This window comes from Protopterus annectens, chromosome 1.part0 (assembly GCF_019279795.1).
Source record: "Protopterus annectens isolate FY-2018-M chromosome 1.part0, PAN1.0, whole genome shotgun sequence".
In the NCBI taxonomy this organism is placed as follows: Eukaryota; Metazoa; Chordata; order Ceratodontiformes; family Protopteridae; genus Protopterus; species Protopterus annectens.
In genome coordinates, this window is record NC_056725.1 from 458759145 (window position 1) to 458779790 (window position 20646).

The 20646-nt window shown below is 44.6% G+C and overlaps 1 protein-coding gene across 2 annotated transcripts in view; it reads right to left on the bottom strand.

The window, feature by feature from the left end:
• Positions 1–20646, bottom strand: part of MRPS18A (mitochondrial ribosomal protein S18A) — a 285618-nt gene that overhangs the window by 145837 nt on the left and 119135 nt on the right. For both annotated transcript variants that reach the window (XM_044060437.1, XM_044060430.1), the window contains exon 4: positions 3520–3643. In XM_044060437.1, coding sequence (XP_043916372.1) covers positions 3520–3643 — 124 coding nt within the window. The remainder of the gene's footprint in view (positions 1–3519; positions 3644–20646) is intronic.

Consider the following 20646-nt stretch of genomic DNA (forward strand, 5'->3'; position numbering starts at 1 on the left):
GGAAATCCTAAGCAGGAGGATCTCTGCAAGAAGGCTCCCTGTTAAGCTTAGTGGGACCCTGCTAAACTTTGGGACTTCTTCTGTATCAGATATCAGGACGTTTTACAATAGATGCTTTCATCAACCAGGCAAAACAGGGAAAAAAAAAGGCCGTCTGGGGGAAGGCAGCGATACACCATTAAGGCTGTTCTGGTTCACAGACATCCAATACAAACAATAACACAGAGCATCTAGTTGGTCCCCAAGTAGGCTGGTGGCCAGCATAGGGCCAACAAACTAAAAGAAAGGATTTCTCAGCAAGAGTGTCAGAAGGCCCTTTCTATCAGAGGAAGAGGTCCAAGGGCCTGGTTACTGTGGAACTATGAATTCTCCACAGAATGCTCCCCAAATAACCCGCCACACCAAAAATCCAAGACAGAGAAAGGATGTAGAAGGGGTTCACTCCCCTGAAGCCCCTGCAAATGCAAAGGTCAGAAACATTCTGGGGTTGGGGGGGTTTCAAAAGGCCAAATCCCCCACTCCAACCACAGGGTAGCAGCTCACCAGAAAATCTAGAGGAAGTTGTCTTTACCAAGCATCACAACTATCCATATCACTTCTTTGAAAAGAAAGGAGGTGGAGGGACGAACACCTAAGTACCAGACAAGAAATTCCTAGTCAAGAAAACAAGGGAACAGAGAAGCTGAGAACGTGCCCTCTACCGCTGGTGCAGTCTTCCATGTCATCTATGCGGTGGAACTGCACCTTTCCCTCAACTTTCCCAACAAGGTCTTGTGGAACAGGAACACCAAAGCAGCAAGAAATCCATAAGTGGCCTTCACGGAATCACTCCCTTCCTGAGGAGGGATAACAGGTTAGCAATATATGAGAAATTAGCCACCCCGGAAGCAGAGACAAGCAAAGGTTGTTTAACCCCATGCCTAAGGTACTTGCAGGATCTTCTGCTAGAAAGAAGAGAACAGCTCAGAGAGAAAGAGGACCCCATTACATGTTGGAGAGCAACCAAAAAGACATCAAAGTACGGACTGATGCTCCTGTCTGAAGAGGCCATGCTTACAAAAGCTGTCCAAGACATTCCAAGGAGAGGGACAGCAGTCAGGCTAACTTGCATAGACACATTTCTGTGCCTATAGCCCTAGCCAGCCACTCAGACAGTAAACATCTAAAAAAGCATGGCATTTTGTCAAGTGAAGGCATGATCCTTTATGATCCTAGACTTGGAGGACTTGCACAGAGGCTAAGGCCCCTCCAAAAGCAAACTCTGGAACACAGATATTTTTGTCGGCTATGTTTCACCAAGTCTTAATGTGGTAAGGAATAATGTTTCTTGTCAACCCAGTTCCCCTCTCTTTTTCACTGTAAAGACAGTATTGTTCCAGCCTGCTGGAGTACAACAGCAGGTATCAGCCCTTCTGGAGGGAGCAGCAGCAATACAAGGGTGCCACCAAACTTGTGTAATAAAATTAATAAATGGCAGGGGTTAACAACAACTGGAAGCATCCCAGACAAGGAACCATCCCATGAGCCAGAAAAACTCCAAATTCTGAAGCTTTGTCTATCTTGGAAAAGAAGACAACCTTATGTAGAGATACATTGTCAATCTGTGCTGATGGGGCTCGGGAACAAACCTGGGATGCTGGAGTGCTGGCTGGACAAACGGGATGTTGTTCTGTTAGCTTATTTGGGGAAAGCTAAGGAATAATCACTGCTTGCAAAATCTCTGGTAGATACCATACAACTTGAAGTGGGTTACAAGGTGTTCAGCTCATGATGAGCAGGTCCACACAATATTTTCACATCTCTGTACATCTCTTACAGCTAGGCAACTAGGCTGATGGCTAATAGTGTATGCTCATCCTTCCCTACTTATGTTTTGATCAAAGAACCTAAGAATTAGTAACCAATACAGTTTATGCCTTCAGAGTAGTAAGGAGCCCTCATTAATGAAAGGATACATCTGGAATCACTGAAAAACAGATTTAAGAGCAGCTACTTTGGGAGGCGGAGACTGAGTAACAAGATGAATTACAGCAGTGCCTAAGAGGGTAATTGAGGGGGCTGCATCAAGCTAAAAAAGTGAGAGAGGAAAAAATGAAGATCTCACATCTAACTCGGGGAGCAGGAAACAAAGCAAGGAGGAAGCCTCAAGTCCAGTGGTGTGTAGGGAGTCAAGTCAGAGACTTACTTTTATAAAAAAAGATTAGAGTTGGGGTGGGTGCTGGCATCAACTCAATTACTCCTTGCACCAGTAGTGTCGCATGATAAAGCCCTGCCTACATCTCAGGCGACCAGAGTTCAAATAGTGGTATGGATGCTTGATGGGCACTCCCAGCCTATGAGGATCTTGGGGGGGATGCACTTCAGTGATGAATACTTGCTGGTCAAATTAACTGGTGGAGATTAGGGAAACACCCCCATAATCTCCCATTTCAGTTCTGCAGACACGAGTCCCTTTGAGAAGCATCCTGCTCAAAGGGTGTTTCAGGGATACTCTCAAGGCCATAAAGGGAAAAATACTCCCTCAGCAGCAGTTCATCACTGCCCAGTATGTCTACATCTCCTCACTGGCTCCAAATGTGGTTGGAGTAGGTCTGGGAATGAGAATGCAACAATAGCAAGTGATACTTAGCTGTGGGGAGAAGCAAAAAGTGGACAACCCCCCCCCCCCCCACAAATATTAAGGGTCAAATACATACCCATAACTCTAGGTCCTATACAAAAACCACTTAAGTGCATTATCTGCCAGATCATGGATTCTGGAGAAGGGTCATTCTGTTACTCTTCAACCAAGATGAATTAGTCCAGCAAGGGTCAGGAGAAAGCCTGTAGCAGCAGCGTTGGCCTGGAGTACCCCAAGTCTATGACAGGATGACTAATAAAGATGACTCCCTAAGATAATGCTGAGTGGATAAACTAGCAAAGAAGGGGAAAAGCAAAATGAACATACCAGGATGCACTTTTCAAGGTAGGAGTCAAAGGTGTATATAATGAACTGCTAGAGGTCAATGATGGTCCCAGTCACCATTCTTTTCTTAAATTTGGAATTTTTAGGAAGATGGGAGACAAACAACAAACATACGTGCAGAACATTTTAGCAGCAACAGCAAAATGGCAAGCATAAAGAAAGTGCACACTTAAGTAGTCAATGTGTGCATATCTTTCTCCCACAAAAGAAATACCAAATGCTTGCTAACTGGCAGAAAGTACATCTTCAACCACAGGACTCGGAATAGAAGGTCTTTGTATTAAATCTGACCATCTTCTCCCAGTCAAAACAGACCAATTAATGTCTGTAATACAAGCTAGTTCCCACAATGTAACCATACCACACAGTTTTTTTTTTTTTTAATGTGCAGTTGAAGATAAGTACATTTTGGAAACCAAATACCATATTTAAAAATCCGCTAATTTCAAATAAAACTCAAAAGAAGTATGTGACCAATTAATTACAAAAAAAAAAAAATCAGACCCGGTCTCCAGTGTAAATTTTACTAACAGAATAAAAGATGCTCCCTTTACCTGCTCTGTGTGCCATCTTTACACACACTTCAACTTTCTTGTGTTCTTCAAAGCATAATCCTGTGATTCTACGGGGTAGAAGACAGCCATCTGACCTAATGAACTGACTCAAGAGCAGCACGTCCTGAAAACAGAAATTCAGATAAATAATAATACAACACATTAAATACTACAAAAGATAATGCTACTGACTTTCTTAATAAACTGAAAATACCTGTACAGCCTGTCAACATAAAACATGAAGATAAAATTAGGAAGTGTATGATATGAAACTCATAGGTATATTGGATCAGACATCAACACATTTCTAGAATTTTAGAATTTTAGATCCAGGGCGCAGGCTCCTTCCCTCAATCCCTCCATCCAACAGTACATCAACAAGTTTGCCTGTCTACATTCCAGACATATTTCTATTTCCAGAAGGAAACGGAAAAAAGGAGACCAGAGAAAGAGGCCTAGTCACAGTAGAAGCTGTAGTTTAGACAAAGCTCTGGACAGGTCCAATACAGTCGGGAGAGCCATCCATGCAAAAATTTAGTAAGAGAGACAGAGGCAAGAAGACTGAGATGGATGGAAGATGACAACGTGGACTTTGTGTCATTGTAGCACATAATTTTATAGCACATAATTTTTATATCTGCTGCTGAGTTTTCCATCTCTCTCAACTTGTTGGTCAGAGTCTCCAGCTGCTATTAACTCTAGGGAGGTCTCATGGAAGGCTATTTTGGAGGATGGTGGAGCAAAAGGAAGCATGGAATATAGACTGTACCAAGCTCACGCCAGCCCAAAAAACTCTCGAGCCAAGTCTCTACCCAGAATGCCCTTCTCCCTGTTACCTCAGATCGAGTTTGCTAGAGAAAAGGAAGTAAAGCCGAGGCCACTTCTGCACAAATACCCTAGGGCACCACTTAGACCCAAAGCATCCCCCAGGAGCCTTTGGAGGGGGAAGGAGGGTGGGAAGTGATGAATGAAAGAAGATGAACAACACAGATGTTAATCTTCTTTCCATTCATCACTAATGGGACAGAATCCCAAGCTACCTTGAGGTCCAAGGGCAGCACTTATGGAAGAACATTCCTGAGTACCACTGAGCCGAAAGCAGCTCTCCCTCTGGAGACCAAATCCAACTTGTAATGATTGATAAAGGTATGAGGTTTAGCCCAAGTAGCTGCTGCGCAGATGTCATCTGTGGAGGCCCTGGAATAGAAAGCTACGGATGTTGCCATAGAGCTAGTGGAGTGAGCTTTAACTTTTTGCATAGGTTTTTTTACTGAGGGAATAGATGAAATGTTATGCAGTCCCTTAGCCATTTTGATAATGTACCCTTGGAAACAGCCTCTCCCATTCTGGGTCCAGAAAAACAGATGAAAAGCTGTTCTGATTTGCGGATAACCTTGGTCCTGTCTGGGTAGAATCTCAGTTGTCTATGTACGTCTAAAGAGTGAAGGCAGTACTCTCCTCTACTGGCAAAATTCAGAAAGAACACTGGTAGATCAATGGTCTGGGTTCATGGAAAATTCAAAAACAACTTTGGGAAAGAAAGAAAGATGGATTCATCCGAAGTGAAACTCTGTTGTTATGGAAGACCAGATAGGGCCTCTTGATACACAATGCCTGCAGTTCCTAGACGTGATGGCTACCAAGAACAAGCATTTCCAAGACAAAAATGTTTGGTCACACTTCGCAGCAGGTTCAAATGGTTTTGAGTCAAAGAATGAAGGACTAGAGTGAGGTTCCATGGTTCCACATGCTGTCTGACAGGAGGCTTGATATGATAGGTCCCCTTGAGGAAGCAAAGGTGTAAAGAGATAAGAGGGGTGCCATCTATACCATTGTGGAAATTGCCCCTAGATGTACTCGTATGGCAGAGGCTCCATTATCAAAAAACCTAGCCAAGTATTCAAGCACTGCAGTTACTGGAGCCAAATACGGGTCTAGCATGTTATTCTTGGACCAGATAGAGAACCTTTTCCATTTATCCTGACATAATCTTCTGGTGGATGGTTTATGAGAGGTTAGAATGATGTCTCGAACAGGCGAGGAGAAATTAGCTTGCCTGGTGACTAGTGGAAGTGGAGAAACCAAGCTGCCAGCTTGAGACTGGACAGTTTTGGGTGACTCAACCCTTGGAGGCGAGTAATCAGATCTGGTAGAGGGTCCAGAATCCACGGCGGGTAAACTAGGTGAGGCGAAAGGAAGGGGAACCAATCTTGTCGAGGCCAGAACCAGGCTATGAGGATCACCTTGCATCTCAACCGAAGAGCGTTCTTTAGAAACTGGGGAATCAGGGGGATGGGAGGATAAACATAAAGAAGTCCAGTGGGCCAATCATGGATCAGAGCATCCCTCGGTGACCCCCCCCCCTCTGGGGTAAGTAGGGCGAAATAGCTGCTGCACTTGTTGTTTGATGGGGAGGCGAAAAGATCGCAGCAAGGCTGGCCCCAGTAGCTGAAGAGTTCTGATGCCACCTCGGGGTTGAAAGACCACTCGTGAGACATGAGGATGCATCGGCACAGTTTGTCTGTAATCGCGTTGGAGTTCCCCGGGATATGCAATGCTGTAAAAACTCGGTTGGAAGCTATCGCCCACTGCTAAATTCTCATGGCTTCCCAACATAGGGGTTAGGACTTGGTTCCTCTTTGCTTGTTGATATACCAGACCACTGACATATTGTCTGACTGAATTGCAATTGTCCTGGAAGGGAGAGCCGAATGGAAGGCCTGCAACGCTAACAGCAGAGCGCTCAGTTCCAGAACACTGATATGCAGGTGGGCCTCTGAGCTGGACCATGTGCCTTGGACAGTCTTTCCCTGGAAATGCCCCCCACCCGATCAGGGAAGCATCTGTGGTCACAATGGCTGTGGGCTGAGGGAACTGAAATGGGCGACTCCAAAGTTCTATGTCTGGCCTCATCCACCAAAAGAGGTCCTGTTTGCAGGAGTTGGTTATTCGGATCTGGTAACCGAGGGGGTGATAGTTTGGGAACCACTATCAAAGAAGGATGGGAACCACTGACAAAGAAGGACCCATTGCAGGATCTGCATATGTGGCTTTGCTAGAGGGGCTATTGGGATTGAAGCTGCCATATAGCCTACGGCCTGAAGAACTTCCTTGCTGAGACTTTTGTTTGAGAGAGTATCACTCAGAGCTGAAGCCTCAATCTGTGGAGTCTGTAAATTGGGAGTGATACTAGACAGGACTAAGCACTGAACACTGCTCCAATGAACTCTATCTGTTGTGTAGGAGTAAGGTTTGACTTCTCCCAAAGTATCGTTATTCCCAACGATTTTGCCAGAGAGAGAAAGAGAGAGACAGAGTATAATGCAATACTATTACCAGAAGATGCTTCGTGGGGGCAGTGAGGAGCCAGCCGTCCAGATATGGAAACACCCGAAATCCTTTTAGTCTAAAGTGAGCTGTGACCACTGCCATACATTTTGTGAACTCTCTGAGGGCTGTAGACAGACCTAATGGCAGTGCATGGAATTGATAATGACTGGCCCATAGCCAGAAGTGAAGCAGACTCCTGGAGCGTTTGTCCATCTTGATGTGGTAATACGCATCCCGGAGATCTATAGAGCACATCCAATCACCTTCTCTTAAAAAGGAAGAATGGACTGAACAGTGGCCATCCGGAATTTGGTTTGGGTGACAGACTTGTTTAAGCTGCTGAGATCCAAAATGGGTCTCCAGTCCCCTGTCTTTTTTGGCACCAAAAAGAATCTAAAGTAAAATCCGGATTCACACTGCTCTGGTGGGACTGGTTGGATGACTCTTTTTTGAGACAGCTTTATAATCTCTGCAGCTGCTTCTTCGCTTTGACTGGGTAGAATGTCAGGAAGTTTTCTTGGAAGATTTGGCTGACAAGAAAGGGGAATGGTGTAACCTCTGGTGATGAGACTCTGCACCCAACAATCGGTGGTGACAGATTGCCAGACAGCTTGGTGCAGAGAGAAACAAGCCCCACCTGCTACCAGAGGTAAGCAATCAGGCTGATCTTCAGCAGCACTGATAAGGCTGTCCAGAGAAGGAAACCCTGGAGCCTTGGTTACGAGGACCCCTCTGCCTCTATAGCGGCATCTTCTGGAATTGTTACCCCCTCTGTCCCTGGGGGTATCATCACCACGTGCGGCACGGAAAGGCCCCTGAGATTTTTTATGCCACATTTTTCCACTCCTCTGATTCCTGGAGAAGGTACGTTGAGGGTTGGAAAACCGTAAGCCTACGGCAGACAGGATCTTTCCATCTTGCTCGCACCTGGCTAGTGTGTCCTTCACTTTGGAGCCAAAAAGGGATGAAGCTTCTATGGGAGCATTCAGAAAGTAAGACTTGAAGGGATATGCGAGGTGACAAATGCACATCCAGGCATGATGCCTCATAATGCCCGAACCCACTGCTTTAGCCATCTCTTCGGTCACATGTGACAGCAACCCCATGGATGAGTTGGATACTGACTCCTGGGTTGTGAGCTGCGAGGCCACCTTGTCCCTGACCTCGTCAGACAACTGTCCTGCGACAGTCCCAGAGAGTTCAGAGATAAAGTCCCTCTGGAGCCTCGTAAAATGTGCTAAATAATTCAGGGGTCATATAGCAAAGGTCTCTGATGCAAAGACACACTTCCAAAGTCTGTCCACTGCCCAAGACTCCCTGGTGGGTGGGTAGACAGCGGGACTTTCCTCAGCCAAGTCCTTCTTTGTGGCCAACACCACAGCATCAACTGGTAACCCTTTGGACCAATACAGGGTCTCCTTGGGAGGGGAAATAATTTTGTCTAGTCTCCGAGGGATCGCCTCAATGGAATCAGGGTTCTTCCAAGTGCGCTGCATGATGAGCTCGTTGGCAGGCAGGTCACCCAAGAGGTAGAAGGCCGGGCGCAAAAAGCCTGCAGGAATACAGACTCCTCAGACAAAGGGTTGGAGGGCTTCCAGTCACCTCTCTGCTTTTACATTTCCAGGATGTCTCCGAAGAGACATCATCAGGAGGTGACCACAGGGACCCTTCACCATAATCGTAGTTCATGTCTTCTGTTAAGGACTCCTCGGGTGAGTCCATATACTTCCTCTTGCACATCTTTTATTTTGAGGGGGCTCCTCAGTGGGAGTTTCTGAGGAGGACTCAGAGGAGCAGGTACCCTGAACAGGGGTGTCCTGCGGCTTCTCTGCCCAGTGTCCTGGGGGGGGGGTGGTCTGTGACAGCTATAGCTCAGGGGGTGAAAACTGGGGCTCCAACATCAAAGGAGTGCTGACAGAAGCAAGAGCCCTCTCCATCGCTCGGAAGGCAGGTCCGCCCGAAGAGGGATGGGGGCCCGGAAGAGAGAAAGACTACATCGGGACTGGGGTCACACCCTGCTCCGAAAAAACTGCCCTCAAGGGAGAAGCCTCAAGCAGGATCGGAACGGATGAGGTTATCGGTGCCAAGGAGAGAACTGAGTAGAAAGACTGCTCCATATCCCAGGCCGAAGTGCCTGTCCCCCAATCCCCAGATTGAGGAAGGACTGGTTCAGTGGGAACTGAAGGCCAAAGGGACAAACTCGGAGCCGGAGTGGGATGCACCACAGGCACCGAGGTGATGGGTTCCAAGAAGGATGTCGGTGCAGAAGACTTCGTAACCGAGCTGGAACAGTGTACGATCGAGTCCGTGGATAAGTCAACCCAAGTTCTGCAGGTGGATGGGTCTTAGAAAGTGTGGGGATTCCCCTGGCTAACAACAGCTGGTCCATAAGACGCACCACGTCGTGTTCCAACAGGTTCCTGGTGGATCTAGTGGATACTCCGGACGGGGAGTCAGGCCATTCAATGAAAGGGCCAGAAACGGATCTACGGAAGAGGAGTATCGGGTCTCTGGTGCAAGGTCTGCCGGCATCGAAGTCTCTAGTTTTGAGACCAGAAATAAAGGGATCAAATCCAGTGAAGTCGGTTCCAAAATGGTAACTACTGTAGTCGTCAAAGGTGTGCCCTGAGCCGAAGTGGCCACAGGTGCCGAAGTCGAAATAGGCATAGTAAAGTCTATGCTCCATGCTGGAGGCAGGACCAGCACCGAAACTGGCACTGGTATAGACTGTTTTGAGATGCTCGAAGCTGAGGAAGTTGGAGCCGTAGAGGCAGATTTATGCTTCGAAGATAACTTTGGGACCTTTGATTTCCCAGGCTTGCTCTGATGTGAAGAAGGAACAGAGTGGGATCTCTTTTTGTCCTTAGGAGGAGGGGTTGAGACTTCCATCACAGAAATGGCCTCTGAGAAGGGAGATTTGAGTAACCCTTTCATGATCCGTTTATTTCTGAGCTCTGAGCTCATTAAGAGTGCGTTAACTGAAACTCTGACAAATGTCACACGGAGGCTGCACCGAAAGGTGGGAAACTCCCAATCAGTATACACAGTCATCATGAGAATCACTATTAGGTAACTTGTCATTACATGAAACACAATCCTTAAAACCTGAAATACCCTTCTTATCAAACATCTTGACAGAAAGACACCACAGGCCAACCGTATAATCCAACTAGAACAAAGTAAAACACCGTTCAAAGTCACAAATAAAGCAACACACTGACATGTAGAGAAAAGGGAAACACCTTTCTAAAGCCAAAGCCAATAGGTTAAATAGGAAAAACAATACCAACCATGGTACTGAAGAAATACCACAAGGGTAAGGGAGGAAAGGCTGTACCAACAATGGTACTTGAAAGCTTACCAACGGTAACAACGGGTAGAGTAGAGAGGGAAAAAATCAAGTCAGGCAGAAGAAAAGACACTGGAAATACTGATCGCTTAATAAAATATGAAGATATCAAAAGTTTTTCACACAAATATCAAATAAAATTCCACTTGGCTGAGTGTTCGGCTGAAACGTGCCTTTACGGCTACGCGGCAAACGAGATCTGGGGTAACAGGGAGAAGGGCATTCTGGGTAAAAACTTAGCTCAAGAGTTTTTTTGGCTGGTGCACGCTAGGTAAAAAGGCTGACTCGGTTCCAAGGGCTCGGAACTGAACCCCATCACTGATGAATGGAAAGATTAACAACATCAGATCAAATCTACAGCAGACCATGTAGCTGCAGCACAAACATCTAAGCACTTTGGTAAATAAAGCTACAGATGCTGTGTCTACTTCTAGTAGAGTGACCTTTAGGTTTGTGAGGTGAAGACAATCCTTTTCTTTTGTCACAAAAGTAATATAACCAGACTTTTAGAAATATGATCTCCCAATTTGGCCCTGGAAAAGGAAACAAATAACTGATCAGTTTTCCTAAAATGTTTGGTACAATGCAAGTAGAATCCACAAAAAAGTCAGACATGGCGGTTAGCTGTACTTTGATGGTAGAAAAACTCATACCCTTCTAGAGCAACCCTGTCATAAAATCCAGAATGAAAGATAAAGGAACAAAAAAAGGATCTAGACCTTTGCAGAAGGCCCAACTTGAAAAAAATATTCCATTTCTGGTGGCTAGTTTCGGCAAAGAAGAAAGGATATGGAGTACAGAGGAAGAATGCCTGGTATTACTCGCCATCACTGTAATTGGAGAAACTAAGCAGTTAGTTTCAGGCCTTTGATATCCACAATGAGGCTGGCTGGCTGGCTGAGAAAAAGGTTTGGAAGGGGTTTCAGCACACAAAGATGTTTCAGATGAGGCCAAAGGAAGGGGAAACAAATATGATGAGGCCAAAAAGGGGTTATGAGGATCAATTTTGCCTTGCACCAAATCACTTTCTGGAGGAACTTTGTTATGATGGCAAGTTGTGCCCCAATTAACGCCAACCTAGTAATGTACAGTTGGGAGAAAATTAATGTGTTACAGTCTAGATTTAAACATGTAGTGGGATGTTTATTTACGTTACCTTGATATTTTTGTTTTGCGGAGGAACAAGGGCCATTGTAGTGAAGAATTTATTATTTATATTAACATTTATCTATTTTTAAAATTTACTCTCACACACCGTTCTTGAGAATTATTTAGATGTCACCATCTACAAGGATGCCCACGTAGGTTGCTTTGGCTCTAGAGCGTACAGAAAACCTATGTTTTCTACCAGCTACCTGGACTTTACGAGTTGCTATCCTGAACACCCCAAAAATAATATCTTTAAGGGACAACTAGTACGGGCAGCAAAAATGAGTTCAAACATCATGAATTTTAAGACAGAATTGAGTAAACTTTTTCAGATTTTTTTTAGACAGAGGTTATCCAACAGAATTACTTAAGAGGCATCAGTAAAGAAATGTCTGGAGGATGGGGGATTAAATTCAAACCATTCGTGGGGTGTGAAGAATGTATCCCCACCCCTAGTGAACATCTAGAACTGACTCAACAAAAACATTTAGTAACAATATGGTAGTGCCATATGGGTGGACACTCAACAATCCAGATTCTTACTAGAAAATGGATTAGTTTTTAGAAGTAACCCAGATTTTATTGATGTGTTAAGTGATATCCCAGCCTTTGTCTACAGGAAAGAATCAAATTCTTATTTGAACACATTAAAATGACATCTGGTATCTATGGCCAAGGGACAACATGCTGTGGGAAGTGTAATCAATGTGGCTTTATTTTAGAGAGAAAGCTGGTTGAAGATGGATGCCCCCCAACCACAGTCTACCTCAAGGAAGGGAATTGTAGCACCAGAGGGGTTGTTTACCTGGCTATATGCCAAGGATGTAATTATTTTTATTTTGGCAAGATAGAAAGAAATCTTAGAAAAAGGATATACGGACACATCCACACTACTGCCAAGGCCAACCTAAATAATGCTTTATATAAGCACACCCTAACATACCTTAATTTTATGTGCTCCAAATTTGCCATTCTTGACATTATAAAGAAAAGCCCTAGGGGGGTTGGTTGGAGGCCCAACTTAAAAAAGTGAACTTGTCTGGTAGACTCAATTTAACCACTGTACCAGGATCAATGACCAATGACCAATGACAGCATTTCTACTGCCTGCATATTGTGGTTAAAAGCATTGGATTTATAAAATCAGTTGTTTTAGGGTTAATAATTCTTCTTGGTCCCAGACCTGTATTATTTTTACTTGCTAACACATGTTTTTGTTAATACATTTTTTTTATAAATCTGATACTGGTGGTAGTTAACTTGTTGGTTCTGGAAAGGCTTTAACTCACCTTGAGAAACTTTGGTGTCGCTAGACAAAGTACTTAGGACTTCTGTATTCTTAGTTTGTGACACTGTTTTCATAATTTAACATTTTACATTTATAAAGGGCTTACCTGTTGGATTATGTTCACAGTTTCTAAACTTGCTAAGTGTATGTATTCTTTTTAAAACTGCAAACAGTACATTTTATATTGAGTTTACCTGGTGAACTATGTTCACAGTTTCTAAATTTGTTAAGTGTATGTGTTCATTTTAAAAACTGCAACTAGTACATTTTATCTTTTAATTTTCTGTTTCTTCAGATGTAGTGCATTTGTCAGTGATTACTATTTGTACTATTCATCATTCATTCATTAAGCAAAGCTTAAGTTTTGCATTTTTACACACAGTGTATACTTAAATTTGGAGGCAATTGGTTAATTGAGGAAATGAAGGGTCTACAAAAGAAAACTGAACTTTGTAATCAGGATTCTGTAGTAGTCTCAAGTACTAGGGATAAAAGCACTTGACCCGATTTATAGTTTTTCTCTCTTCTATCTCCATTTGTCCAAATAAATATGTGTGGTACCTGGATCGAGATTTGTGAGTCTATAGAACTAAGTGGAAGATTTTTGCAATTTGGGCCTTCTCCACAGGTCTAGATCCTTTATCTCACAAAAGGATCACTTTTGCTTTGCACCAAATCACTTTCTGGAGGAACCTTGTTATGACGGAAAAAGGTAGGAAAGTTATATAGGAGACCTGGGGGCCTACGGTGTGTCAGAACATCCCTCGGTGACTGTCCCTCCTGGGGAATCAAGGCAAAGTAGCTGCATTTGGTGTTGAGAGAAGTTGAAAAGACTACACAGCAAGGCTGTACACAGCAGCTCAAGATCTTGGTAGCTACCAATTGACTGAGGATCCACTTGTGAGACAGGAAAATGGACCCACTCAATTTGTCTGCTAAAACACTGTATCTTCCCAGGATATGCACTGCCACTAGTAAACACAAGGAAAAAAATTGCCCACTGCCACAGCCTCATGACTTTGACATAAGCAATATGAATGGGTTCCCTCCATTTGTTGATGTACCAGATTACTAAAGTATTTTCTATCTGAATAGAAATTACATTGTTGGGAAGAGAGTCCTGAGAGGTCTACAATGCTAGACCTGCCCTCATCTCCAGTATGTTGATGTGAAGTTGGGCATTTGATGATGTTCACATACCCTGGACTGTCAAAATGCCCTCCCACCCAAGTAGGAATGCATCTGTTGTCACTATGGTTTGGGGGGGGGGGGTGGGGGGGGTGGAAAGATGAAGGGACAACCTAGCATGACTAGTGGAGAGGTTGACCATCACTGAATATGACATTTGCATCTTTTCATAAGGCTGATCAGAAATTGCATGGGTTGATAAAGCATGGACAACTGGAATGACAGAGTCCACTGATGCACCTTCATGGGAAACCTGGCATGAGTGACCAGAATTATTGAAAAACACACACACAGACTCCAGTAAACAAAAGATCAATCATGCCAAGAGATTTGGGAGGAAAGAACTTTGGAAGCTTGCTAACACAGGGAAACGACTCTGCAGTCTGGGAGCTCAGCAATTTGAGAAGTATACAGGTGGCACTCTATGAATTCCATCATCTGGACCAGGGTCAGCTGTGATTTCATCACGGTGACCATAAATCCTAGTTGGTGACACAGCTGCAGCAAGGAGTCTCTAGCCCCAAGAAGTAGATCCCTCATGAAAGCAGCAATAAGCCAGTTGCCTAAGTATGAGGACACCCAGAACCCCTACAGCCTGAGATGTATTGCAACCACTGCCATGCACTGGCTGAACACTCTGGGGGCCATAGTGAGATCAAAGGAAAGAGCCCTGAAAGTATAGTTTTGTACCTACCATAAATGTAGATGTTCGAGCTGCAGTCATTACACTTGGGTTATCCTGCCGTCAGGCTGTCCCTCGGTCGGCCTGAGTTCCAAAGTCTTGGTCCGGCATTGGTTGCTGTCGCCTCTTCCCTGACGTCAGTGCGACATGGGTATATAAGATGCAGCCAACGCCATTTTCTTCAGTTTTTCTTGCCCCAGATGTCAGGTGCCCCCAGAAAAGGTAGGCAAAGCAAACTGCTAATAAAACATACATAAGAAATGCAATCAACAACTTTCAGTTACCAGCAAATACTCCCCATAGGTAGTAAAGGGTAGAAGACTTGGGTATGTACCAGCAAGTAAGAGGGGAAGGAGGGAGGGTAACCTGGACTGCAACAGTGTATACACTCAAACATCTACATTTATGGTAGGTACAAAACTGTACTATGTTCATCGTGTTACACTGCTGCAGTCATTACACTTGGGTAGAATCCCAAAGCTAAGGTAGGGTGGTTGGTTCTATAAGGCATTAGGGGTGGCTATAAGGCCCTGCAGCACTGCAGTGACAAAGCCAGATCTGGATTTAGAGTAAAGAGGCAGATGGTAATGCTTGGTGAAGGTATGTACAGAACTCCAAGTTGCTGCTTCCAAAATATCCTTGGTAGGTACTCCTCTGAGGTAGGCAGTTGAAGTGGCTGTTGCCCTGGTGGAATGAGACCTAATGCTGTTAGGTACGGGTTTCCCATGGTGTGTATAGCAGAAACGTATACAGTGTCCTATCCATTTTGAAATGGTCTGTTTTGAAATGGCTTTTCCCTGTGCTCCTGCAGCATATGCTACCAACAATTGCTCAGTTTTTCTGAAAGCTTTGGTTTTGTCCAAGTAGAAGCATAACTGCCTGTGTATGCCCAAAGAATGCAGAAGTCTCTCCCCTTCATTCTGTGGATTTGGATAAAAAGTTGGCAAGTGAATAGTTTGGTTTAGAGCCACACTTGATACCACCTTTGGCATAAAAGTAGGGTTTGTTCTTAAAGACACCCTGTCTTGGTGGAAAACGATGAAAGGTTCCACTGCCATTAGTGCCTGTAATTCTGAAACTCTTCGTGCTGAGGTTATTGCCAGGAGCAGAGCAGTTTTCCAAGAGACATATTTTAAATCTGCTGTGTTAGCTGTCTCAAAAGGAGGTAAAGTTAATTTTTCCAACACAAAGTTGAGGTCCCAAGTTGGAGTATGTGCTCTACGGGGCAGTCTTATGTTTTTAGCCACTCTGAGGTACTGTTTTAGCAAAGGATTAGAAAGAATTGGTGGGTCCGTGTTGTAATGAGCAGAGATGGCAGAGGCGTGGATCTTGATGGATGAAAAGGAGAGGCCTTTGTCCAGCATCTCAGTTAAATATTGTAGTATCTGAGGAATATTTGGGACAAGAGGGTCAAGTCTGTGAGCCTGGTTCCAGGCACAGAATCTCTTCCATTTATCCGAATAGGCTTTCCAGGTGCTAGGCCTTCTGGCCTCCAGAATGACATCCATAACAGCTTTAGAAAGAGGCATTGCTTGCTTGACTAAGGGATCTTCCATGCAGCCAGGTTTAAAGTCTTTAGCTGGCTGTGAAGTATCTGATTGTTGTGCTGAGTCAGAAGATGTGGGATTTGAGGCAAAATCCAGGGTGGATCTTGTGCTAAGTTCTTTAAGATTGGATACCAGTGCTGGCGTGGCCAGTCTGGGGCAATCAGGATCATCTTAGGCTCTTCTTGCCTGGCTTTTATGAGTACCTTTGGAAGGAGAGGTAGTGGTGGGAAAGCATATACTTGTAGGTTTTTCCAGCTGAATGAGAGGGCATCCACTTTCCATGCTTGTGGGTGGTAAGTCCTTGTGCAGAATTTCTGTAACTGGCAGCTCATTGGGGATGCAAACAGATCTATGTCCGGGCTCCACCATTTTTGTGTCATCATTTTGAATATTTGTGGATGTAATTTCCACTCGTGCGGATCCATGATGTTTCTGCTTAAGTCGTCTGCCAGTGTGTTTTCTCTCCTGGCAGGAATTGTGCTTGCAGATGAACTTCATAGGTTAGTGCTGTGTTCCACAAGGTCATGGCTTGTCTGCAGAGGGGATAAGAAAGAGTGCCCCCTTGCTTGTTTATGTACCACATAACTGTGGTGTTGTCTGTCTTTAGTAGTAGTTGTCCTGGATGCAGAAGGTCCTTGAAAGCTATAAGGGCATTTTGCACAGCTAGCATCTCTTTTTGATTGATGTGAAGATGCCTTTGTTGTGCGGGCCACTTGCCCTGAATACATTTTCCTGCCATGTGTGCTCCCCAGGAGTAATCCGATGCATCTGTTGTCAGTGTTTGCCTGGCTGTGGGTTGAGTGAAAGGCTGTCCCTTGTTGAGTTGACAAGCTTGAGCCCACCATCAAAACTCCTGTTGAAGGCAAGGAATTAGTGGTATTACTGTTTCCAAACTTTGACAGTGTTGAGACCAGACACTCTTTAGGTACCATTGTAGTTTCCTCATATGCAGTCTGGCATATGGAATTAGTAGAATGCAAGATGCCATGTAACCCAAGGCCTGCAGAATTTTTCTTGCAGGGAGTTGGGGCTTTGTTGCCATCAATTGAAAATATTGAGTCAGTTGTCCTTGCTTGTCTAGCATGAGATAAGCCATCCGGGCCATTGTATTCAAGCTGGCACCCAGGAATATTATCTCTTGTGAGGTCACTAGTTTTGACTTCTTTTCGTTTACTGTGTACCCTAGACAACTTAATAACTTTTTTACAAACGCCAGATGCTTTAGAAGAATGTCCTTGCTCTCTGCTTGACTAAGGCAGTCGTCCAGGTACGGATACATTTGAATTCCTTTCTGTCTGCAAAATGCAATTACTGGTGCCAGGCACTTTGTGAAGACCCTGGGCGCAGTAGATAAGCCAAAGGGCAGTGCAGAGAATTGGTAATGCATTGAACCAGCTATGAATCTGAGGTATCTTCTGCAGTTTTGTCTGATAGGGACATGCAGGTATGCCTCCTTGAGGTCCAAAGTTACGAGCCAAGCTTTCTTGCCCAGCATGGGAAGAAGCTGCTGTAGTGTCAACATTTTGAATTTTGGAACATCCAGGTAAGTGGAGAAGAAAGATCCAGAATGGGCCTCCAGGCTTTGTCCTTTCTGGGAACCAGAAAGTGTCTTGAGTAAAATCCTTGTCCTTGCTCCTGTGTTGGTACCTTTTGAATAGCTCTCATGTCCATGAGTGCTGTAATTTGTCTTTGAGCCTCTGCCCATTGATTTGGTGGCAGACTTGGCATTCCTTTTAACCTTGGCAGAGTGTGAAAATGGAACCTGTAACCTTGAGATACAATGTTAAAAACCCATTTGTCTTTCTTGATCATATGCCAATTGTGATAGAAAAGTGCCAGTTTTCCACCCAGGGGGGCTACCAAGAGAGAACTGTTTGGCAGCCGTAGTGGTAAGTCATTGGGGCTGTTTTTTATAAGGTTGGGGCCTGTCTTCCCCTTCTTTCTGGGTTGATGCACCCCATTGTTGAGGCCTGTAAGGACCTTGTGGTTGACCTCTACCTCTTGGACATCTGTATCTGCCCCTTTGAGGTCTGTCTGTAACTGGAAAGGACCAATTCTTTGTTGGCCAATTTCTGCTAAATCGAGGAGGCTGAACCTGTAAGAAATCCTTTACTGTTTGCATAGATTTTGCCTTATCCTCCATTTTCTTTAATACCTCTTCTGCCTTAACTCCAAATAACACATCCTGCTGCAAAGGCGCATCCAATAGTTTTGCTTTAACATGATCTGGTAAGTATGTTCTTTTAACCAAGCATGTCTTCTAATGACAGATCCTGTAACTGCTGCTCTACAGGAGGCCTCTAATGAAACAAAACCACATTGCAAAGTATGTTTTCCCACTTGTTCAGCTGCATGCAATAAATCCTGCATTTCCTTATAATTAGGAGGATCTGAGTTTGGAAGCATTTTTTGTTTCAACTGAGACATCAGATATTGCTGATATTTTAGCATGTGAAACTGGCAATTTAAGGCCCTCATTGCTAAAGTTGCAAATGTATATACTTTTTTCCCCCCATCTGTCTAATGTTCTGGAATCTCTGTCAGAGGGGACTGGATTCTTTGCTGAAGAGGCCTTTACCCCTTTGGGGCCCTGTGAAATAGTTTCAGGGTCAGTAACAGGGCTTTTATAAAGACACTTGTGAGAGTCAGGGACTCTGTAGTATCTGTCTGGCTTAACTGGAGCAGGAGGTAAAGAATCAGGATTCAAACTGGATTCAGTATACACATCATCCACAATATCTAACACTGGCGGAATAGCAAGGGGTCTGTGCTGAGGTAATAAAAGGAAATCTCTGAGCCTTTTCTTGGATTCTGAGTAATCCTGGCCCTCCCAATGGAAATGCGCCCTCATGGTATGTCAGATTTCCCCAAAGGAGTAGTCCTCAGGCGGAGAAGCTGAAGGAATTGATTCCTCAGCATCAGAATCCTCATAAGGGGGAAAAGAGTATCCCAGGTCCGAGTATGAATCTGAATAGATGGATACCTGGCCGGATGAGTCATAGTCTGCATCCTGTCTAAGCCTTTTATCAGGAGGGGGATGGGAACCCTGATCAGAGTGATTAGGTCTTCGGCCATTTTGAGCATTTGTTTTTTAGGCATGGAGGCCTGTCCTGGTGAATGTTGAATTTGTTTCTTTGTTTTTAAAGGAGGTTTAGACTTAGCAGAAGATTTAATGGTTAGATTTAATGGTTAACTGAGTAAGTCTGAAAACACCCTCTAAAGCTACGGGTTGTTCAGCTACTCCGGATCCCTCTGAAGGATTAGTCTCGGTAGGCTGAAAATCTGGTGCGTCCGAAGGCCCAGCCATCTCCACGTGGGAGTCAGAGGCGGCCTGTGGTTCTAAAGAAGCGGTCATCAGGGGAAAACCGGAGAACCGGCGACTGGCCTAGAAGAGGTTTCGTCGTCAGTTTTGGGCTTCGGATACCTGTCCTTGTCTTTGCGCTTTTTATGTATTCCGGTCGTCGGTAGTTCCGACGGCATGGTGCAATTGAATTCTCTGACAAAATCAAACCGACGTTTAATAGTGTGCTTGTTAAACCTAGCACAAAACCGACAACCAGTGACGTTGTGGTCTGGGCCTAGGCATGGGATACAATAAGAATGGAAATCCTTATGAGGTATTTGCTTCCCACAAGAAATACAGTTATTAACTTTTACTGACATCGGTCTGAGGCAAGAAAAAGTTTCCCCAACGGAGTACTTAGCTTTGTAGAAGACTTCGGTTCTGGATTCGGAATGAAAATCTCAGGAGTAGACCGACCGGCACTTGCGAACTGCTTTTGCTTCGGGCACTGCACGGCAAGAAAGACTGAAGAAAATGTCGTTGGCTGCATCTTATATACCCCTGTTGCATTGACGTCAGGGAAGAGGTGACAGCAACCAACGCCGGACCAAGACTTTGGAACTCAGGCCGACTGAGGGACCGCCTGATGGCAGGATAACCCAAGTGTAATGAATGCAGCAGTGTAACACGATGAACATCTGAAAGTGACTGTCTCCCAGTTGAAAGTACAGGAAGCTCTTGGACTGCCTTGCTATCTTGATGTGGTAGGAGGCATCTTGTAAGTCCACCGAGTATATCCAGTCTTCCTTCCTTAAAAGTTGTAGAACAGACTGAACAATGGCCATCCAGAATTTCATCTGTTTTACACACTGGTTTAGATGACCCAGATCCAGAATATGCCTGAGGATCCAGTTTTTCTTTGTAACCAAACAGAATCTAACAAACTCTGGATCATAGCTGGTCTAGCAGGACCAGACCAGCCAAATGTCTGCCAGAACCTGCTGGAATAACTCACCTTTCTAGCAGCTTTGAAACCTCTACGGCTGCCGCCTTCCTCTGACTGGGTGGAACACTGGGAAGTTTGTTGTTTAGTGGATGGGAAACAAAGGGATAACATAGCCTATGGTTATAAGTCTCAGAACAAAGAAACTTTGCGATGGCTAACCAGGCTTGAGGGTGCAAAGTTAAGCTCTTTTGAGTGCCCCCACAGTATGGCAGTTGGGAATCTGTTCAGGGGCACAGGAAGGGTTCGTTGGTAAACGGACATTGAAATCCTTGATTTTGCTGGCCTTCTCTGCCATGCGGACAAGC